Raw genomic sequence first — 22,907 nt, 5'->3', positions numbered from 1 at the left:
TAAGAGTGTGTGGGAGTAGAGTGAGATGAGAGGGGAGAGGTATGAGTGGGAGTAGAGTGAGATGAGAGGGGAGAGGTAAGAGTGTGTGGGAGTAGAGTGAGATGAGAGGGCAGAGGTAAGAGTGTGTGGGAGTAGAGTGAGATGAGAGGGGAGAGGTAAGAGTGTGTGGGGGTAGAGTGAGATGAGAGGGGAGAGGTAAGAGTGTGTGGGAGTAGAGTGAGATGAGAGGGGAGAGGTATGAGTGGGAGTAGAGTGAGATGAGAGGGGAGAGGTAAAATTGGGAGTAGAGTGAGATGAGAGAAATGTAGAATAGTAATCAGGGACGTGCGGTCAGGGTAGGAACAGCGAATAATTTTTTTTTAAATAATATTTAAGATTGTTTCACTGATCTGTGTTACGTCATTTCTGTATGATTCCAATCATTTTTATAGTAAAAATCGCCAAATTTGCGGAGACGAGAGGTGCGCGGGCAATAAGCGCGTGCCTGTTACTATCTCTCTGTAATGATTGGAATCATACAGAAATTACATTTATAAAACAGATCAGTTGAAATATCTTATTTTTTATTTTATTTTGTTGTTAACCACTACACTACCGCTCCCCCGACACTCACACACACATAGATACACACACAGACACTCACACAGACACAGACACTCACACATCCACTCACACACACATAGACACTCACACAGACACTCACACACAAACATAGACACTCACACATCCACTCACACACACATAGACACTCACACACACACATAGACACTCACACAGACACTCACACACACATAGACACACACAGACACTCACACACACACAGACACTCACACAGACACTCACACATCCACTCACACACACACACACATAGACACACACACACAGACACACACATAGACACACTGACACACACACTCACACACAGACACTCACACACACACAGACACTCACACACACACAAACACACACAGACACACACACAAACACACACAGACACACACAAAACTCCCTCTGATCTGACAGCGGGGCTGACTTCCTCCCCGCCTACGTCATCTACCACGTGCGAGGCAGGCAGCAGCAGCGGGCCACCGTCCTCACCGCCACGTGCGCTTCGTTGCCCCATTCAGGTGGTAAGTCCACGTGCGAGCACCGCGTGCGTGCTCGCTTGCTGCCTCTGAACGTAGTTTCATCACTTTATTCGGTGGAACGCCTCTACAACCCGCCGTGTGTTCGACACAATGTTTAAATGCGTCCTAGGGGGGTGGGGGGGGTAGCGGTGGCGGTCACAGGCTCACAGCCGTAGACATTGAACGCCTAGCACGCCCCACGTCCCCTACTAAGACGACGTCCTAAGCGGAGCCCACAACACGAGTGGTTGTTGTTGTTGTTCTACCTTGTTGTTGTTGTTCCTTACGCAGCGTGGGTTTTGGTAATTGAAGCCAGCACTGTAGGCCGAGAGAGAGAGAGGAAAATGCAAACGCGTTGAAGGTCAACGGCGACGCGAGGATAAATGCTAAAGACGTGGAACAATTGTTTGTATTGGCGTCACGTAGGATAATAGTATCCAGTTCGGATACTTTGTTACTGTACGTTGAACTTCTTTCGCACCGTACGTAGCCAACCGTGCTAATAGGTGGAGTGGTGAGTCTATGGGTAGTGTTGAGTCTATGGGCAGTGTGTATGTTGAACTTTTTTCGCACCGTACGTAGCCAACCGTGCTAATAGGTGGAGTGGTGAGTCTATGGGTAGTGTTGAGTCTATGGGCAGTGTGTATGTTGAACTTTTTTCGCACCGTACGTAGCCAACCGTGCTAATAGGTGGAGTGGTGAGTCTATGGGTAGTGTTGAGTCTATGGGCAGTGTGTATGTTGAACTTTTTTCGCACCGTACGTAGCCAACCGTGCTAATAGGTGGAGTGGTGAGTCTATGGGTAGTGTTGAGTCTATGGGCAGTGTGTATGTTGAACTTCTTTCGCACCGTACGTAGCCAACCGTGCTAATAGGTGGAGTGGTGAGTCTATGGGTAGTGTTGAGTCTATGGGCAGTGTGTATGTTGAACTTCTTTCGCACCGTACGTAGCCAACCGTGCTAATAGGTGGAGTGGTGAGTCTATGGGTAGTGTTGAGTCTATGGGCAGTGTGTATGTTGAACTTTTTTCGCACCGTACGTAGCCAACCGTGCTAATAGGAGGTGCGGGGGGAGGACAGCAGATTGTTAAGCCAGCAGTGCAGCTAACAACAAGTTTATCTCTCACTGGAACTGCTGTCACACTTTCCTGTGGACGTACACAGCCAGCCAAAGTTGTCACATAACCTATCTTCAAAACGAAATGCCCGGTCTCTCTTTTTTATTGTGCCTTTTAAAAAATTGGGAATCCTCTCTTCCCATCATCTTCTTGAACAGGGAGTCGGCAATCTGCGACTCTTTAAGGACTGATTCGTGAACGTTATTTATTAAGGGACCCACCGTCTTATTTTTCCATGCATTGCGGATGCTGAAATATTTATGGGTTTTTTCTTCTCACGAATTAGAACAAAATGACACTTGTGAAAAAAAACACATTCCTGCGGAGGGAGCTGGTAGGAACGTTTTGTTGCTCGGTCAATGGCCAGGGTCAACGGCGGCGTGGTGTATTCCGCAAATATGCCCGACTGAGGGCGGGCACAAGCCGGCGTGAGTAGGTTAAACGTTGAGTTGTATAAGGGCACCACGGGGTGACCAGCCCCTCCCCACCCAGCCCCACCCCTCCCACCCCCCACCCAGCCCCTCCTCACCCTCCCCTCCCCACCCAGCCCCTCCCAGCACGACGGACGGACACAATAATCCCATGTGGGCTGGTGTAACCAGGAGGTTCCTACCAGTATAAGAATCGGTTTTATCCATCCTGGCAATAAAACAGGTGTTAGGATTGTCAAACACACCCAACCTTTTTGATCCTGTCAAAAGGTCCCATGATGTAGCTGCTCACCCCGAGAAATATAAGTGCTCTGATAGTGCATTGTCTTGCTCCTGTTCGCCTTTTGGCGTCCTCTGGTCTGACATTGGTGAGACAAGGTCTTTGGTGTGACAAGGTCTTTGGTGTGACAAGGTCTTTGGTGTAGGGCAATCAGTTTCAAAGACAATGCATATGTTAGCAGAGCATGTTTGTATGTTCACCACAAGTACTGTATGTGATTAATGCAGACTTGATTCCTTGTTGTTTGAACATCTGAACACATGTTTTACTGCCCTCTTGTTCTAGAACAGGGCTTGGCAAACCTGTGACTCCAGAGCGCTTGGGCAGCCAGTTTTTTTAAAATAAATTTTCATCTTAAACATAATTTAACGTGAAGATTACTTGATTCAATTTGGCAGGGAATGGGTACTATGGAATGTCTTGGTGACGACAAAAATGTACGGTCAAACTGCATTGTTACAGAATAAAGAAGGGGGAATACAACGAAATAGACGCAGTTTATTCCATCCCCTATTTTGTTTAATTAAGTCAGAATTTGCCATCTGCTGTATGTATACCTGCTGTGTACATGTACAAGTAGTTGAGCGTGTGATGCGGCTCATGGAACTATTTTGGTCAAAAACAAAAAAACGTCTCTTCTTTTGAAAAGTTGCCGACCTCTCCCATGTTCTAGGATGTCCGCCACCGAGCAAATGGACGAGCTCATGGGGGGCAGCACGGGGGATCCCGGCCGCCCTGGGTCAGCGCGGCCCCGCTGGGGCTTGGCCCTTGCCGGCGTGGCGGGCGGAGCGATACTCGCCGTGTACGCGCTGTGCCTGCCCTTCGTGCTGCCCGCGCTGCGCCGCGTGTGCCTGCCCTTTGTGCCGGCCACGGATGCGCAGCTCGGCAACATCCTGAGAGCGCTGGGACCCGGCAGACGGAGGAGACTCGTGGACATCGGCAGCGGCGACGGCCGGATCGTGAGTACGGCTGATGAGTAGATGCAGAGCAACAAAGACAAATCTCCCATAAAACACCTATGAAAGTCGGCACGGCACGCGAGGGGGTGGGTGGCCAGCACCACGCCCGACCGCCTTTGTCTCCCTAGTGGCAATGTTTACACACGGGACCAGGTACTCATTTGAGGCTGAGTCGACCTCGCGGAGGCCCAGGACCGATTCAGATAACCGTCACCGTTGTCGACCGTCAACGGGAATCGAACTCGGGCAGCCGGTTGTGTAATGCAGCGCGCTAACCACTGCCCTACCGCTCCTCCACCAACTACAATACCACATTCAAGTTGGTCAAGCCAGTTAATCGCATTAGGAGCAGCGGAGTGTAACGCTGTGATGTCTCCTTCATATTTGTGGATTGAGCATTGCATCAGATGTTGTACGATCTGTTCTGGATGACCACAGTCGCACACTGGAGAGTGTTTTTTAATTTTCCATTTGTGCATCAGGTATCCGCATCTGCCATGGTTTGTGCGGATGCGATTTAGGGTGGCCCATGAGTTTCATGGAAGATAAAACAAGGATCGTGAGTGAGACGCGGGTTCAATCATTAGGACATGACTTAAAGCAAATGACAGACAAACCACAATGCACCTTCGATTTGCGTGGTTGGCTACGTACGGTGCGAAAGAAGTTCAACATACGGTACATACGATAGGATAACATGGGGGGGAAACAGAATGCCCATAGGCTGTCATTGAAAAACGAATGTCAGTAGGGGTCACATTGGGAAAATTGAATTTCTATAGTTTAGCATTGGGAAAAACGAATTCCCAAAGACGACAATGGGCAAAACGGAATACTCATAGGCTAACGTTGGGGAAAAAAGCCATCTAAGCCAATTCGCATTGTTATCTCTGTCATTTGTTTTAGTTTGTTTCGTTCGCCATTAAGAGTTGGCTTGAAATGTAAATATTAAGTGTGCATTCTGATGTATTTTGTCATCGTCAGCTATGATCAATCCACTCCTGGAGGAAGGCTTTCCCAAGCTGTTGCTATCTCTCATTTCCCCCTAATATAATGATCCACCTTGCACCTGCACATGAGCTGATTTCATCGCTCCAGCTCCACGGTGGATGTGGTCTAAGGCACATTCACTTTCTTTGGTCTTGACGTACCATGAACGAATTACGCATATGATTCGAATATATTTGACATGTGAAAAAGAGCTTCATAGCTCATCGGATTTCTCTAGGATAAATAAAGATTCTGATTCACATACCATTGATGATGAGTCAATGCCTCATGACTTGCCTCGTGTTAATAACTTTCTGTGGTTTCAATAGTTTTAACTCACATTTTATGCATGTGCTTGTCTAGGTACTTTGGGGAGCGGTGACCCAGTGGTTAGCACACTCCGCTACAAACCTGGCAACTCAAGTTTGATTCCTGTATACACAACCAAAAATCTAGCGAATATTCGAAGGAATCCTGGGCCTTCCCTAGGTCGACTCAGCCTTAATGAGTACCTGGTGCAGTGTGTAATTATCAGTATTTGGAAGACGAATGCAGCTGGGAGTGGTGATGACTAACCACCCCCTCGTGTGCCTTGCCGGCCTTCATAGGGGCTCGCTAACAGAACTTGCCCCAACATCTAAAAGGCTATTACAGGGGGATCTTTGTATTTGGTTTTGTAGGTGTTGGCGGCAGCGCGCCATGGGTTTAATGCGGTGGGAGTGGAGCTGAACCCATGGCTGGTTTTGTACTCGCGGCTCGGCGCTTGGCGATTGGGACTCAAGGATTCGGCATCCTTCCGCACGGTCGACCTATGGAAGGTGCGCATGGCAAAGCAGAGATGTGAGCATGCTCAGCCAAACATTTCTGTATTAACTGCTTTGAGAATGATCTGCAACATTTCCTTCCTGTCACTAGATAATTCCTCTGTTTAAATTGTGAAGAGAGCAAGTCCTACCTAAAAGGAGTTCCCAACGCAAAATAATGTGCAATCTACAGTGATTAAATATTCTTTGGGTCTTTCAGTGAAGTCATGTAGATGGAAATTTTTAAAAAAAATATCTTTTTATTTTTCTATCTTCTTGACTTTACCGTAAGACCCAAATAATATTAATTCCTGCAGTCACGAAAGCTTTAAGTCAAGATTTGCAGTGTATTCGATAAGGATTTGGGTCTTTGAGAAATTGACCCTGCAAGTTTTACACAATGTAAGTCAACTATATTTTCATGGGTGAATAGCAACATTATCCCGCAGTCATGAGTAATTTTGACAAATATTTTACACTCTTATGCTAACTTATGGAGTATGTGTTACACACACACACCCACGTTTCTCGGAATATTTCAGGAACATTTTATCCTTTCAAAAAACGTCCACTTTTTATTCCAAATGAATCAAAAACTAAATACTGTACTGTAGTTTATTGGTATCAATTACTGAACTTCCCTACATGGGTTCCGAGGATCATGTGACCACTCCTGAATAATTATTTTCCTGTCATGTGAACTCAAGCCGTGCAGCACAATAGCTTAGCGTATTATTATTACGTTGAATTTAATTGTCTTATGTAACTCGTGTGTTTAATGGGTAAAACTGTCAGTATGCAGCATTTCGGTAGCATCCATGTAAGTTCTTGTATATGGATAGCACATACAAGGTGACGTTTTAGAATTGCTACTCTATACCAATAAAATTACGATTTGCACATTAGTGTAATGTTACATGTAAAACTTGTAATTCAAGTTTCAAAATTTTCAAGTTTCAAAATTTTCAAGTTTACTTAGCCAGTCACTTATTATTTAGCGTTCGATCATGTTCCTTTTGAGTTCGTGAAAGTCACACTGATTACTTGCATTGACTGGTTCATTTGTGACCTCTGCTTATTTCTTGCAGGTGAACTTTTCTGAGTTCAACAATGTGGTGATATTTGGGGTGCCTCAAATGGTAAGTTCCAACAGTACTTGGGTTCAATCTTGATTTGAAGCTTTTGTGACTGCAGGAATCCATACTCTTTGGTTAGTATAGTACTTGGGTTACTATTTCAGCACTACTTGTCATTGAATTTCGATTTAAAGCTTTCGTGACTGCAGGGATTCATCTTATTGGTTCTTTCGGTAAAGTCACGTAGAAGGGAAATAATAAAATATTAAAAATATATATTTTTATATTATTTCCCTTCTACTTGTCATTGGTTGATTTTCAGAATTGATGACGATACTTGATAAATACTGTTATGAAAATACAATTTTGGAGGAGTGACCAGATAGCCTAGGGGAATAATGGTCACGTGATAACCCTCAATCTCCCCGTACCCAGATGTCTCAGCTGGAGGAGAAGCTGGAGAAGGAACTGAAGCAGGAGGCCGAAGTCATTGCCTGCCGTTTCCCGTTCCCGAGCTGGGCCCCGGTCCGAGTGGAGGGTGAGGGCATCGACACGGTGTGGGTGTACGAGGCCACGGCACTGAGGTCTGCACCACCTACTGAAGACAAGGGTCCTTTACCTGGAGAGAAGGATTCATTATCCAAAGAGAAGGATGCTTACCTTGGAACACAGGCCAGAGAGAGCTAATATCGGTGTTTCTCGAATTCGAATTCTTCATCGGTGGATCCCTGTCGCTGCGTTTGCACGACTAATAGGGGAGAGCAACCCGGCATGATTCACGAACAGAGTTCCTCGGCCCGGACTGGGTTCTCATGGCAGCCTTATTGGCTCAACCTGGCACCAAGTGTGGCCCGGGTGCTGATATCAAGTGGACCTGCTGAGAACAAGATTCATAATGAGCTCACGTTTTCACCTGGGCTGCCTTTGAAGCAGTTGTGACCGCACTGGATCAACACGGAAAGAAAGATGTGCAAAATGTCACTTGCTTAGTTCAATAAAAAGAACTGTTGTCAACCCACGTGAAAGAAAGCTTTACTGCAGTGTACGTGCGAGATCCAGGAGCTGCGGTTCAAGTCCTGGGGTCACTGCCATGCTCCATGTGTTTTTTTGTAAATTTGTTATATAAAAGTCAGAGATAATACTGCTCTCTGTAATGTATCTATATTGATTGTTTATCATGAAAAACAAATGAATGCAAAATACTTTTATTAAGTTACTTTATTAAGTTACTTTATTATGTATTTCCATGCCTGCCATTTGGCTAGCGGAGTTGAGCATCGTGTGTGGTGCCATTGTGTTACGTATCACGCCAATTAAAATCATCTCAGGGAAACCCCTATGAAAGCTCTCAATTCTCTTTTTTCGGGTATTGCATATGTAATGAAACTAGAGAAAACGTATTGACAAGAAATACACATTTTGTCAAAAAGGTATGAGACTTCACGCACTGCCACCAAAGCCCATTTAACCAGCAGGTGGATTTCGCAAGCAGATGTGCATTAGGGAGACAGAGTACTGAAATCAGCTCGTGTGCAGGAGCTCGATGGATTGCTACATAAAATATGGTGACGGCTTAGGGAGGCCTTCACCCAGCAGTGGATTGATCATGGCTGATGATGAACATTTAAATGTTGAAGACTTAACCCAATAAGTTCAGCCCTGGCTTACTCAACAGGGCCCACGGTGTAAAGTGTGGTTCACCCAACTCTCATTACCTCCTCTGGCCTAGGTATGTGCTATGCAGAAGGGCGATTGCCCGAAGCGTTACCAATAATATATTTTTACTTTTAGGGCCACAGTTTTATAGATTTTCTTTGTGTGTGTGTGCGCGCACCACTACCAATGCAGCAGCATCCCCAAACAAATTTGTGGAATATGTTGAATACATGACGTCACGATATGGCAGGCGGGTCCATAAATATGACGTCACGCGCAACTTCCGAGTGCTAGTGACGTCATGTATCTGGTAACTTCTCGGCTCCGCGATTGGTCGAGGCGGTAACGGTCCGAATTCAAATTTTATTTCCGTTTCACGTTGGGAGGCGCTCGGCCTTCGCCCCGTCGCTTCTCGCGCACAAAAACAATTCAACTTAACCGCGAGTTAACAGCAACAAAACGCGTAATATTAATTCCGCGATATAGTAGTTGACGGTAAACGAGTTAGATTTGTTTTTTTGGGTCAGGATCGCTCGCCAGAAGCCTCCGCCAACGAGGTAAGTGGCTTGCCGTGTGTGCTGCTGTGTGAACTTGTCACGGCCCACAACGCTGCACTGACGACCAGTGTGGTGAAGTATGGTCACGCAGACCGCCGTAGCCGACCGTGAGAGGTTTGCGACGGATAGACACTGGCTGACGATGATGAAGGACATTGCAAATGTACAAGACTTTGTCAATCTACCGATGGATGGATGGCTCGCAGCAACGCCACAATGCAATAAAGAAAGGGTCGTTGTCCGAAACGTCTAATTGTTATGTGGTTGGCCCTATGTGGGGTTCGCAGCGTTCATGGCGAATGTTGTTGCATTGTATTGTTGTTTCTTGCCTTGTCATTGCGGTTTGGTGTGCGAGGGTAAGTTGTGATTGTGAAGTTGCACAAGTGGGGGGCAGATAATTGACACCGTGTTAAGAAGACCCCCGTGTCTTTAATGCAGTTATCAGCTTTTAAAAACAAGCCATCATCTCTCTGGGGCTGTTAACTCGGAAGTGATTTATATACTGTGCAGTGTGTCGACTTACACCGGCATGGGAATTCAGAATGTCACCACTCATTGCCAATGGTGGTGTTTGTTAAACTCGAAATAATTGTCTGTTCAACAAGTAACAAAGCGTGCCTTAAACGTTTACCCATCTCAGTGTTGACTTGCGCAATGCACTATGAACCCGGCTTTACCTACGTACGGTGTGAAAGAAGTTAAACATACAATGCCTGGCGTTTGATTTCCGGTCACGGCTAACATCACTGGCGGGTGACATTTGATCCGTTTCCAGACCCACCGTCATCAACCCGCACTGACCAACGTGATGATATAGAAATGTATAAACTATCATTCAAAGTTGAGATCACCCATCGGCCTACGTGAGGCTCATCTCTCTTAAGTGATAAACAGATTAATCAGGTCCCACTAACTTGGGCATCTGTGAACTTACTGGACATCTGTGGAAAAGAGCTGTATTGCTCATACTGGATTCATCCACTATGAAATTAATGTTCTGATTCTGTTGTGAGTGCCATTGGCCTCTGTGGGGCTTATCTGCATTCAATGTGTACTACAGACGCCTCTAAAGCTTTTAAGTAATTTTCAGAAATACACGGCGTTGGCCATGTTCCACAACAAAAATGGTGGGTTGGATTGTGGGGATTTAAAAACAAAGATACATCGTCTTTGCTCAAAAGAGTGGCTTTGTGTTTTGCAGAACATTCCGAAGATGTCGGGTTTACTTGAACTGTTGCCCGAGATATACGAGCAGATGAAAGGAAACCTGGAGACGATACAACAGGCCGTGACAAGTGGAATTGAGCAGTTGTTGCTGACCAAGCCTCGGCAGGAACACGACTCATGGATTCAGATCGTCAACAGTACGCCGTGGTTTGACTGACTGAATGAATGAAAAATCTGTTCACAAAGTACACGTCCGTCAGGGGGAGTAATTTATACAGATACACAGTATAAGTAACACACTATCTTGTGGATTCTATAAAAGTATAATTGTTTTATATATCAGAATCTTTTATACTGGAGGAATCTGATGCGCTATATACATAACTAGCGGGAAGTATCCGGCATTGCCCAGGGGAAAAATATATTTCAAAACCTCTCTTAAAAACATAACAGAAACCTACACAAATACTAAGCTATTGTGAAAGCCCGGCGTGCCGTTTGTCCATTTATCCATCAACAAAATAATAAGGGGCTTACAGAAGTCCAAAAAGTTATAGAAAGTGGGGGGCAAATAGTTGATCTAAAAGGTTTCCGAAAATTGTCGACCCCCCCTGAAAAAATCTTTACCCCCGCGTAGGCATATATACCTACACACCCTACATACAATAGAGTAGTATCTAGTGACTATAGTAGTATCTGACTCTACAGTAGTATCTGGCTCTATAGTAGTATCTGCTGACTCTATAGCAGTATCTACTGACTATAGTACCATCTACTGACTGCATTAGTATCTCCCGACTTTACAGTAGTATCTACCGACTCTATAATGGTATATATCGACTCTATAATAGTATCTAGTAAGTATACAAAGTGCCGTTGTGAGGCCTAGTCCCGTGGAGAGCCCCCGGCATTGCCTAGATTGCCCAGCCGGCCAAGGTGGCACCTTTGCAGGCTGGGGCTGGGCTGTGATTCAGCCCCCCACCCCAAGGCCCGCTCTACAGTAGCAGTCAGTAACTACAAATTCTACAGTAGTATCTTACCTATTTTATAGTCGTATATACCGACTTTTATAAGAGTATCGACTTTAGAAGAGTATTTACTTCACAGAGTGTAGTGGTGAGGCCTAGTCCCGTGTAGAGCCCCCGGCCTCGCCTAGATTCATATTCTTAGGTTTTTTCGGTAAAGTCACGTAGGTAAAAACATTAAAAAAATAAAATAAAAATCACGACGTTTCGGAGGCAACACAAGCTTCCGTCTTCAGGTGGTACCGTCACAGCCACGACAGCTGTATCAAGTAAATGAGAGATTGCAGGAGCTACCACTCCGTTTATATAATGGTTGGAGAAGGTGGTGGGGCAAGGGCCGCATACTTTTTATAGATTGCCCAGCTGGCCGAGGTGGCACCTTTGCAGGCTGGGGTTGGGTGTCGGCATACAGCTGAGTTGCCTTCCCGCTTGTATGTGGGTCTTTGCGCTTCCATGAATTACAAATTGTAAAACGTTGTGATGCACTCCGTGTGAATGATGCTATATACAATGTAACATTAGTATGACATTGTGGTATTTGTAGCAAGAAATATTACCAGATGTTTTGACAGCTGTCTTAAGAGTTTTTAATATCCTTTATGTATGGGGTTTATTCCAAATTGAAAGTTATTTCAAAATAGGAATTGTCTAAGCGTGTCAATAACCCAGATCCACCAAAAATCCTCAGGCTGTATTTCTAGGTCAAGGATGTCTGATTTGTAAAGCACTCTGAGTTGCAAACATAATTTAGGTGCTTTATCAATCAAACGCTCAATGTACCCTTCTAAATGTTGCAGCTCATGTGTCTTGTTTTGTGTTCGCAGAAGCGGCACAAATGATTGAAGAAGACCACAACCACCTGGTTAACGAGGAAAACAAAATTGCCGCAGGTACAGGGGCATTGAGACACGCGTAGAAAGAACAGGCCGCTAATATTACATTGTAGAATAAATAGTGTTTATTATGACTTAATAAAAGTTTATTGGTTAAAGATTAGACATTTAAGAGTAAGTGATGTGTAAAAATAGATTCAAATGTATTAAATTCTATGACAATAGAATGATAATTGGTTCTTTACCCTTCTATCTGGCAACAAAACTGACACCTTTTTACAAGGAGTCATGTTTGCATAGACCACACTACCTGCAGTCATAATACAAACAAAGAACATAACTCTGATAATGTGCACTGTCCTTAAAGTTGATTGATCCACACCCGAGACAGCTTTCCTTAGAGCCTAGTCCAGGGGTCTGCAACCTTTAAGACATAAAGAGCCACTTGGACCCGTTTCCGAAGGAAAAAATAAACTGGGAGCCGCAAAACCATTGCAACATTTAAAACAAATATAACACTGCATATATTGTTTCTTACCTTATTGCTATATACAGGATCGTGCAGTCATCTGTCAATCTGAATAAAAAAAGGACTTTTTCACTTAACAATGTAAAATATATTTTTGCAAATTAATAGCTAAATTACCTGGTTAATGGGATTTTTGCTCCTGAACCTCAGTGCACAGTGTCTGCACATCAGGGCTGTAAGACGTCACCTTCATTTTTACACAGGCTTGCAAGCTGTCATCTGTGAGGCGTGATCGATGTTTGTTTTTAATATAGTTCATGTTGGAGAAGACCTGCTCACATACATATGTGGAGCCGAAGATCGACAGGACTCCAAATGCATACTTTTTCATGTTTATATAAGTGTTGGGGATGGCATTCCATGTTTCGAATACAAGTTTGTCCTGTTTGGGAACGTTTTCAATATCACTCCATTTATGATTCTGAGCCAGAATGGCCTTCTGACGGGCAACATCCTCAAGAGTAGCGGTCAAGCATTTGAACTTGGACACCCATATATCTTTGTCGGCTATATCGGCCAGTTCCATCTCAAGATCAGGTTGACTTACACCTGCAAATGCAGTCATATTCAATAGGGATGGATCGATCGCCAGGGGAGTGACAGGGAAGGATAATGTCGTTTTTTCCTCTCTGAACTCACAGAATCGTTTCCCAAACGAACTTTGCATTGTGGTGATTGCAGACTTGAAATATTCCAAATTTATCGTATCATGACTTTGTTTGAACTCTCTCAAAGAGGGAAAGTGAGACAGTGTACCTCTCTGTAAATCTTTGACAAACACTGTCAACTTGCGCTCGAATGCCAAAACCTCCTCCAGCATGTGCAGGGCTGTGCCTCCTTTCCCCTGAAGGGTTGTATTTAGCGTGTTTAGATGTGCTGTCATGTCTACCATAAAATGTAATTTTTCCAGCCACTCTGGCTGTTCCAGCTCAGCAAAGGTGAGCTCTTTGCTGCCCAGGAAGGTTTTTACTTCTTCCAAACATGTGACAAAACAACGGCAACGTTATTGCCTGTCACCGGGCGGGCAGTGTGGAGCGGAGCGGCGACCTGTCAGCAGCGGCAACGCCAGAGCAGGTGTCACAGTGCGCCTCCTCCCCTCGCTAGCATCCGCCCCGGAGCCGCGGTCAAGGTTCAAAAGAGCCGCATGCGGCTCCGGAGCCGCAGGTTGCCGACCCCTGGCCTAGTCTCATATGGGTTGGACCAGATGACGCCAAAAGGCGCACAACTCAAAGACAATGCACCATCAGAGTATGAGAGCTCGGGGCAAGCATCTACACTATGGGAACCTCATTTGCCAGTAAAAATATGATAATTGGTTCTTTACCCTTCTATCTGGCAACAAAACTGACACCTTTTTACAAGGAGTCATGTTTGCATAGACCGCAATACCTGCAGTCATAATACAAACAAAAGAACATAACTCTGATAATGTGCACTGTCCTTAAAGTTGATTGATCCACACCCGAGACAGCTTTCCTTAGAGCCTAGTCTCATATGGGTTGGACCAGATGACGCCAAAAGGCGCACAACTCAAAGACAATGCACCATCAGAGTATGAGAGCTCGGGGCAAGCCAGATAGAAGGGTAAAGAACCAATTATCATATTTTTACTGGCAAATGAGGTTCCCATAGTGTAGATGCTTGCCCCGAGCTCTCATACTCTGATGGTGCATTGTCTTTGAGTTGTGCGCCTTTTGGCGTCATCTGGTCCAACCCATATGAGACTAGGCTCTAAGGAAAGCTGTCTCGGGTGTGGATCAATCAACTTTAAGGACAGTGCACATTATCAGAGTTATGTTCTTTGTGTGTATTATGACTGCAGGTATTGAGGTCTATGCAAACATGACTCCTTGTAAAAAGGTGTCAGTTTTGTTGCCAGATAGAAGGGTAAAGAACCAATTATCATATTTTTACTGGCAAATGAGGTTCCCATAGTGTAGATGCTTGCCCCGAGCTCTCATACTCTGATGGTGCATTGTCTTTGAGTTGTGCGCCTTTTGGCGTCATCTGGTCCAACCCATATGAGACTAGGCTCTAAGGAAAGCTGTCTCGGGTGTGGATCAATCAACTTTAAGGACAGTGCACATTATCAGAGTTATGTTCTTTGTTTGTATTATGACTGCAGGTATTGCGGTCTATGCAAACATGACTCCTTGTAAAAAGGTGTCAGTTTTGTTGCCAGATAGAAGGGTAAAGAACCAATTATCATATTTTTACTGGCAAATGAGGTTCCCATAGTGACAATAGAATGTTTATGCTAATAAAGCAAACAACATGATATAATCAAGCTAATTAATTAAATTGAATTGCATGCCAGTAACGATTTCAGAGTGTAAAGTCTAATTTTTTTATTACGTTGTCCTCATCCCGAGCACAGAGAAGGCAGAGATTCGGGCGCTGATCGCAGAGAGTCGGCAAGAGAAAGAAGTCGTCTTGCAAAACATCAACGAAAAGCGTGCCCAAATCAGCCTGCTGAACGCGGAGTTCAACAGCAAGCGAGAGGAGCTGGCCGAGTCCCAGAGGGGTGAGTTTGTTTTCCTCTCTTAAACATTCGTTGGGCTCAGTGTGACCCAAGTCGTCAGTGCATGCTGTGTCAATGAGCCCGCTGCATGAGGCTGCCAGTTTGATTCCTACCGTAGCTGTTGGGGAACTTCTGCAGTGTGTTGGACTTTGTGGGTGATGGCCGGTGAAGTAAACCTGTCTGATTTGTAAGAGAGACCTTGCAGAGTATTTACCTTGTCCCATTCTCATGTGTCTCTGCTCTTGTTGCTGCAGTGAGATTCTTAGATTGGTTTTAAATTACAAGGATGCAGCTCTAAAAGTAAAAAAATACAACGTGCAAAACTCAATACGAAGTGGTTCACATCACTGAGCTCCATCAAACTGAGCAGGGGAACAAGGTAAAATATTTCAGGGTATTTAAGCCTCCTCGTCCTGCGTTATGGAATAAAAATATGAAAGTCGCATTTGATATGAAGTTATAAAGCGCATGCTTTACTTAATATATTTTCAAAAACTCAATCCATTTGTCAATATAAATATTTACCAATATAAAGACCATTTAAACGTGTTTTGGTATTAAATCCCCACTCGTTTCACAGAAAAGTCAGTATCATATTGTATCACTGCTTGGCTATTACTCTTAACAAAGTGGTCATACCTTATGACCTCTGTGATGTTATTGGCTGCAGAAAGTGCCGACACTTTTCAAATTAGGCATGCCAGCTATGGGCAGATTACTTACAAGATTATACATTAGACTTCATGGTGATTTAGTACACTGCACTTATGTTACAACTGTGTGCGGGGAGCGATCGTGTTGTTGTTAAGAGTTATGAACCAGGTGACTTAAATACCCAGTCACAGCTAACATCGGTTATAAGTGGTAACAGAAATAGTTCTGGGCTTCCCATAGGTCATCACAGCCTTAAACAAGTACCTGGTGCTTGTGTTTTCGGGTTGTATATGGGGTGGTGTTTGCCACCCATGCTGACGTTTTGCTCCCAGAGAAACCGTGTAGTTTTTCAAGATTCAAAATACAGGTTTTTTTTTTGGGTTAGATCGCGTAAATATAACAGGTCCCTGCGGGGTGGGCTGGTAGGAACGAATAACCAAAGAATATAAACATAATGTATTATTACACTTGTTTAGCCAGGAAAGCCTCACTGAGTGTAAAGGTTTTTGTAGGGTCCTGCCAAGTGTTTGCAGTAGGGGGCGATGTTGCTACACCTAATCGGACGATACGAAGGGAGAGTTTGAGGCCTAGTTCTAGGCTTTAGGCCTAGCTGTAGGCTTTAGGCCGCTGTGAGTTAATTTTTAATTTAAATGTTTTAATTATTAATGTAAAAGCTTTAAATGTAAATGTTTCTATTTAAAAACATCAGGGAATGTAACATTGTTAAACATTAACTCCCTTTGACACACACGGGGGTACGATACGAAGGGAGAGTTTGAGGCCTAGTTCTAGGCTTTAGGCCTAGCTGTAGGCTTTAGGCCGCTGTGAGTTATTTTTTAATTTAAATGTTTTCATTAAAAACTATCTCAGGGAATGAGTTAATTTTTAATTTAAATGTTTTAATTAAAAACTATCTCAGGGAATTAAAAAACTATCTCAGGGAATTATAAGGGAATGTTACACTTGTTTAGGCAGGAAAGCCTCACTGAGTCTAAAGGTTTTTGTAGGGTCTTGCCAAGTGTTTGCAGTAGGGGGCGATGTTGCTACACCTAATCGGACATCGGACGGACGGACAGACGATATAATCGATTGTAGGCTGGTTCACTTCGTTCCTACCAGTATAAATGTGTCGTTAAACATGTCACCACCTGACACAGCCAATTAGTAAGGTTTGTCATGTAAACAGAACGTGCCAATTCGTTGCTAGTACAGCACACCGGTGTGTTGGGAGAGCAAAGCCGCAACAATTACAATCTGAACACGACGTTTTGCCAGTAATTACAACTAGCTTCATCAGGCGACAAACCTTACTAATTGGCTGTGTCGGGTGCTGGCGGGTTTAACGACACATATTTATGCGATCTAACCCAAAAAAAAACCTATAATATGGATGATATTGGTCGCGAATGCCCTATGTGTTAAACTTTTTCAAGATTGTGCTGTATATCCCGGAGCACAATACACACCTCCGATTAGCACGGTTGGCTACGTACGGTGCGAAAGAAGTTCAACATACATACGTACATTAGAGAGACGAAGGCTGCTGGGACATGATGCTGGCCACACTTGCCCCCTTGTGCCAGGCTTAATACTTTCTCGCTCTTTGCGTTTGCTCCAACAGTATGTATCACACCAGAGGGAGATCTTGGTGTGTTGCCTTTATCTAATTATGTGCTTGTGTTTTTGTGCAGCTTTGGACTTGAAGAAGAGCACAAACCAACAAAAAATGCAGCATCTGTCCAAGGCCTTGTTCTTATTCCAAAATTCGATGGATATAGAAGTACGCAAAATTAAAGGTACCATTGCACCAATCCACCCTTGCTTGTAGGAAATTCTATCAATTCAAAATAGCACTTATGAGTCCCTATTTTTTGCATATATGAGAGTCTATCAGGAACAAATACAAACACAATAAAAAGGGGTGATGGGCTGATGCGTATATTTCATACAAATATTGCCATATTCTGTCACATTAATTTGTAATTTACTTGAATATGCATTTTTGTTTTGTATATTCTGTGCTTAACCAATGACCAAATCACCTGAAATGCTCAATTTTATCAAATATTGAAAGCTAAGCGTGGTTCAACCTGAACAGTGTTTGGGAGAGAAACTGCCATGCATAACAGGTGTCATAGGCTGCCGTGGGTCTAATTTGTGGAGAAATTAGATGAGACCATACAGACAAGAGTTGTGAAGAAATGAAGCAGAATAACACAGTGGTTATGGTATAAACTAGACAGTGCAGGCAACACGTGAAGCAGTAACGATTATATGGTATATGAATATATTTTATGGGCAAGTACAAGTGAGACGGTAAAACTGAGATGGTATAAATCACACATTATGGACAAGACACAAACCAAACAAAACAATATATGCTCGGCTTGAATCGTGACCCTGAGTAGTGACAATAAAATTACGTGTACCAGCTGGTGAGACGGCACCATTTGGTGGCTAGTCAAACTGGTGCCATGAAAATAATTGGAGTGGACAAATTCCACGTCGATTTCACAATTGGTATTCACTTACAGCTCCAGTCAACATGCAACGTGCAGTCGCATCGGCATTCATAGAAAACAATTGTTGGCATCGCAGACCCTTTTTTTTGCAATCTCACATAACAATGAGACCTGAGCTGTTTTGTTCAGAGCAGGAAGCCTGTCGGTACGCCATACCGTTATCGTGATGTTGACAACACAGCTTTACTTCATGAACAGTTTAGACTAGACTCCCTCTACTCACCCCTTTGGTGAACCAAACCTCTGCATGACTGGAACATTTTATTTTCATATACAGTAAAACCTTGGATTGCGAGTAACTTGGTCTGCGAGTGTTTTGCAAGACGAGCAAATATTTTAAATAAATATTAATTTGATAAACGAGCGAGGTCTTGCAATACGAGTAGTACGTGTATACGCTTTATCTGCCGAGCGTCACGTGATCACAACTGATATACGAGTGCTTTGGATTACAAACACGTTTCCGGTACGAATTATGCTCGCAATCCAAGATTTTACTGTATAGATATAAGAAAACGAATATAACTGCATGTGCCATTAATTTAATTAAATTGCGCATTGTGTGTTATCCCTGTACAAAGTTTAAGCTGTATATGGTGTGCTGTGATTATACACACATGAGCACCAGTTACAGAAGATTAATTGATCTGCAAAGGCTCCAGTCCACATTTATGCTATTAGATTGAGTCTCCATATAATAGTCCTATACAGAGGATCACTCTGGTTCTAGGAATATGGAGTAGTTTTATTTTACACTGGTTTAGGACTGCGGACATCGATGAGGGCGACCCATCACTTGATTATTGTATGTACACTCAGACCATGAGTGTGCAATTGATAACTGTTGCCAGTTCATTGTTTTAATGTAATTATCATTTCACTCTACAGGGGGCAACCTTCAATTTGTCTTCAGAAACATCAATCCGTCAGACCCATCGCAGCCCTGCACATTCACGATACACCTTCTGCCAGAAGGAGGCTTTGAAGGTGAGGATGCTGCTAAACTGATTGACAGTAAACGCAACGTGAGTTAATATGTTCTTAGGTGCCAAGTTGTTTTCCGCTATTTGTAAAGCACTTTTGACGGGGCATACTGAGAATCAGATATACTCTTATATATCATGCAGGGGGTGCTGCAGACCTACGCGCCCCCTGCATGAACGACGGAGGCGCAGGGACAGACGTTTGATTACGTTGGAATCGATCTGCAGACGGCGGTCTTCTCGCACGGCCAGCAGCTCTATTTCGCCTTATCTCAATCCCGCAATCCCAAACAGGTGAAAGTCCGCATCGAACCGAACCCCCCAGCAAGGCCATCTACTTAACGACAAGAGAAAATTCACAAGAAATGTCGTTTTCAATGAAGTTTTCCAGATGTAAAATGATATAAGCTTTTAATGAAGAAATACAATTATCTAATTCAAAACAATACAATTCAAAGATGTTTCATTTCAAAATGGAGCATCGGGTGCTTGCGTGAATGCGTCGTTGGTGTGCAATTTTTGTTGTTGTTGTGACTTTCCTGGCCGAAGGCCGTAAATGGTTCTGAGGGGCGCCACAGACGTCCCTGAACAACCGCTAGTGTATCATATTTGGATAACATAGATACTTTTGTCAATCCATTGCTGGATGAAGGTCATTGGGATTTGTTTGAACATACTTCACCACACTGGTCAGTGCCATTGGGTGAAGGGGCTGGGGATGTCCATAAGCGGATTATATATCACTCGCCACTGGTGTTAGCTGTGGTTGGGAATCAAACTTTGGGGTTCTGGGTCCATATCGCAGTGGACTAATCACTGCTCCATTGCTTCCCAACGAATATGTAACCACGAGAATATGTATATATGTGGGTGTGATTGAGGACTTATGTGAGTATATGGCAAGTGAAGCTTTGTTCATTTAATTATTTGGTGTGCTCTGTTGTTCCATGACTGATCCTGAACCAGATGTGTAAATTGCACACTGCCATGGCAGGAACCGTGCTGTAAATCGGTGTTCTTCAACTAGTGGCCCACGAGCTAAATCAGAGCTGCAAAGACACTTGGAGTGGCCCGTCAAGCGATGTGAATTTATGATGCTCTTAGTTGGCCCTGACTGGGATTTTATCCAATTCCTCTAAACAAGTGAGATATTTGACCATATGTGTTTCGAACACAGTGCTTTGAATGAACTCCGTGTGATTTTTCTTCTGTTAAGTAACACACTCTTGATAATTGATAATTGTTTTTTTACCCTTTTATCTGGCAACAAAACTGACACCTTTTTTACAAGGAGTCATGTTTGCATAGACCACAATACCTGCAGTCATAATGCAAAAAAAAACTGATAATGTATGCACTGTCCTTGAAGTTGATTGGTCCACACCCAAGACAGCTTTCCTTATAGCCTAGTCTCACATGGTGTTGGACCAGATGACGCCAAAAGGCGCACAACTCAAAGACAATGCACCATCAGAGTATGAGAGCTCGGGGTAAGCAAAAAAGGTGTCAGTTTTGTTGCCAGATAAAAGGGTAAAAAAACAATTATCATATTTTTTACTGGCAAATGAGGTTCAAATGGTAACACACTCTTGTGGCATCCTGCCGACATAACCTTTGTACAACATAGCAATGTTTTGTTTTGTGTTCTGTCCGTTGTGACCACACCCCTCCCTGTTGGTGAAGTCACGGACTGCCAGCCACCAATCTCCTGCATGCCTGAGCTGCTCGACCGCCTCCGGGAAACCAAAGCCATGAATGTCTTCTTCACCTGCGTGCGCAAGGCGTTTCAGGCCACTTTCTGATGGCACAGGAGTTGGCAAGTGCAGCTGACAGCGTACATCTTTCGGTGAAGCCCTGTGCAGGTGCTGCACTTGTATACGTGGATGCTTTTCTCCAACAATGCCACACAACGCCAAGATGCGTGTGGGACTTTGAAGCCTTCAGAAATATTCCTCAGCAGCTTGCAACGATGCAACGGAGAGCATGTATATACTTCGCACTTCAGCCTGAACCTGCTATTAGTCTTAATAGAAGTCTGAAAAAGAGTGGCCGTGTTTTTATTTTTATGATGTAAATATAAAATGACCCCTCTTTACCTGATTCACCTCTTTTGGAATTGTCTATGGAGTTATAATTACATATCCCTACGACCTTATGTGGCCTGCGTATCCAGAAAGAATTTGACAATGCATTGATTAAAATTGATTCTTGTACTGATGATACGTGCATTGAATTGTACTTGTAAAAATTTTTTATTTTGCATTCATATATATTACATATAATTGGTTTGTTTAAACTCTGCAGCTACTATGAACGCTACATTCAATGGCCAAATATGATTATAGAATCAACTCTGAATCGTGATAATTCATGAAATCGCGAAGCTGATGGATCATTATATTCCGAGCAATACATGCTCAATTTTGTAAGGACTCAAAGGTTCAGTAGAGTCCCTTGTGAATACGTTTTCCCATCATTAGAAATGTATGATTTTGTTTTTACAGCAATAATGCAGAGGTGGCTGTGTGTATCGGTCACCTTGGTACAAGAGCTGACAACCACTCGGATGCTAGGTTATTCAAGTCGAGTGAGTTGACGGGGTCATCCCAGTTAGCAATGACCCCCCCCTCCCCTTCAAAAAAATCTTATCTCATTAAAATTGAACGTTCATTTGATTTGACTAAATTCCAGCTCTGTGAATGTGAATAAACATCCGATGTCGTCGGGTAATTGTCATAACGGCGCACGTGTCGACGAAAAAGGGATTTCAATAGAATGTATTTGAAAGTCTTATGCTGCTGGCTGTTCTTCCAAGCATATACAGGGCTGCACTGCTGTCTGAGCTTTCCAAATGGATGATTTGAATCATGACACCCATGGTAAAAATGGGGAGAAAGACCAAACATGTTTCAGGTTGATTAAAACTAAAACTTGCATTCTCCAGAAAAACGAAATATGGACCCATATTTACTCATAGTCTATATCCTAATTCTCGGATTCAGATTGGCTGTTGATGTAAAAAAATCAAGTTATATTTAAATTAATTGAAGTCAAAATAAGATTGTGATTTTTATGGTACAAAACAGACAAAAAGCGTCATGGTAACTTTTCTCCACGGACGGTGCAGGTTAAGAGGTTCATTGAATTCGACGACGAGAAGTGCTTCTGACCGGCATTTTCATAGGCTGTTTTAAATTGTGCTCAGTGATGAGAAATAAAGGCTTCTGTCGATTTTACTTCATCATTTATGATTTGCTTCAGCTCGCGTGTATGTTGCTTGTGTCTTCTAACAACTATTGTTTATAGTTTAGTAAGGTGTGGTAAGTTGTTTCCAACCTCACTATTAAATGTATTTTCTTTACATGTTGAAATGTCACTGTGTCATGGACTGGGAGGATAGTTTGCACGGTAAGGCTGTAGCGGAGATGTGTCAAAACAAGTAAAGAATTTGGAAAAGGAACGGAAACTCGATAAGAAAAATTAAGGGAAGTCCGCATTGGACAGCTGAACTTTAGCATAAGAGACATACGTCTCTTACCACGTAAAGAAAAACAGACAAGAAACCACCTCGTACTACAGGGCCTGTTTAACACAAATATACAAACTATTATTCACACGTGAATTGTCGAGCCCAAGAATGTCAAAACATTCCAGAGTTTGCCTGCTTCGTTTGCTATT

General features: G+C 43.4%; 2 protein-coding genes across 5 annotated transcripts; both read left to right on the top strand.

The window, feature by feature from the left end:
* The first annotated feature begins 978 nt into the window (after positions 1–978).
* Positions 979–8,121, top strand: LOC144729153 (ATP synthase subunit C lysine N-methyltransferase-like). Of its 4 annotated transcripts, none has more exons than XM_078609133.1 (5): positions 980–1,130; positions 3,628–3,913; positions 5,584–5,721; positions 6,795–6,845; positions 7,218–8,121. In XM_078609133.1, exons 2-5 carry the CDS (start codon positions 3,629–3,631, stop codon positions 7,467–7,469), a joined length of 726 nt encoding a protein of 241 aa, XP_078465259.1. In that variant the 5' UTR covers positions 980–1,130; position 3,628; the 3' UTR covers positions 7,470–8,121. The 4 variants fall into 4 exon arrangements, with proteins under 4 accessions (XP_078465262.1, XP_078465259.1, XP_078465260.1 ...); XM_078609134.1 differs by having other exon boundaries at positions 1,025–1,127; XM_078609135.1 differs by lacking the exon at positions 980–1,130 and adding an exon at positions 1,156–1,374.
* Positions 8,122–8,751: 630 nt separating this feature from the next.
* Positions 8,752–22,465, top strand: SPC25 (SPC25 component of NDC80 kinetochore complex). The gene is made up of 7 exons (XM_078609137.1): positions 8,752–8,995; positions 10,197–10,359; positions 12,012–12,077; positions 14,927–15,073; positions 17,416–17,520; positions 19,135–19,233; positions 20,913–22,465. Exons 2-7 carry the CDS (start codon positions 10,209–10,211, stop codon positions 21,029–21,031), a joined length of 687 nt encoding a protein of 228 aa, XP_078465263.1. The 5' UTR covers positions 8,752–8,995; positions 10,197–10,208; the 3' UTR covers positions 21,032–22,465.
* The last annotated feature ends 442 nt before the right edge of the window (positions 22,466–22,907 follow it).

Source organism: Lampetra planeri, chromosome 31, assembly GCF_965212315.1.
Source record: "Lampetra planeri chromosome 31, kcLamPlan1.2.h2, whole genome shotgun sequence".
Taxonomy (NCBI): Eukaryota; Metazoa; Chordata; class Hyperoartia; order Petromyzontiformes; family Petromyzontidae; genus Lampetra; species Lampetra planeri.
Note: the sequence above shows the minus strand (reverse complement) of the source record. Positions and strands in the feature narration are given on the sequence as shown.

Bases quoted from the DNA above. Each gene is read 5' to 3' on its own strand.
- LOC144729153 (XM_078609133.1), top strand. From the start codon at position 3,629: ATGTCCGCCACCGAGCAAATGGACGAGCTCATGGGGGGCAGCACGGGG. The intron at 5,722-6,794 runs GTGCGCATGGCA...TATTTCTTGCAG, and splicing joins GCACGGTCGACCTATGGAAG to GTGAACTTTTCTGAGTTCAA. The intron at 6,846-7,217 runs GTAAGTTCCAAC...CCCCGTACCCAG, and splicing joins TATTTGGGGTGCCTCAAATG to ATGTCTCAGCTGGAGGAGAA.
- SPC25 (XM_078609137.1), top strand. From the start codon at position 10,209: ATGTCGGGTTTACTTGAACTGTTGCCCGAGATATACGAGCAGATGAAA. The intron at 10,360-12,011 runs GTACGCCGTGGT...TTGTGTTCGCAG, and splicing joins ATGGATTCAGATCGTCAACA to AAGCGGCACAAATGATTGAA. The intron at 15,074-17,415 runs GTGAGTTTGTTT...GTTTTTGTGCAG, and splicing joins GCTGGCCGAGTCCCAGAGGG to CTTTGGACTTGAAGAAGAGC.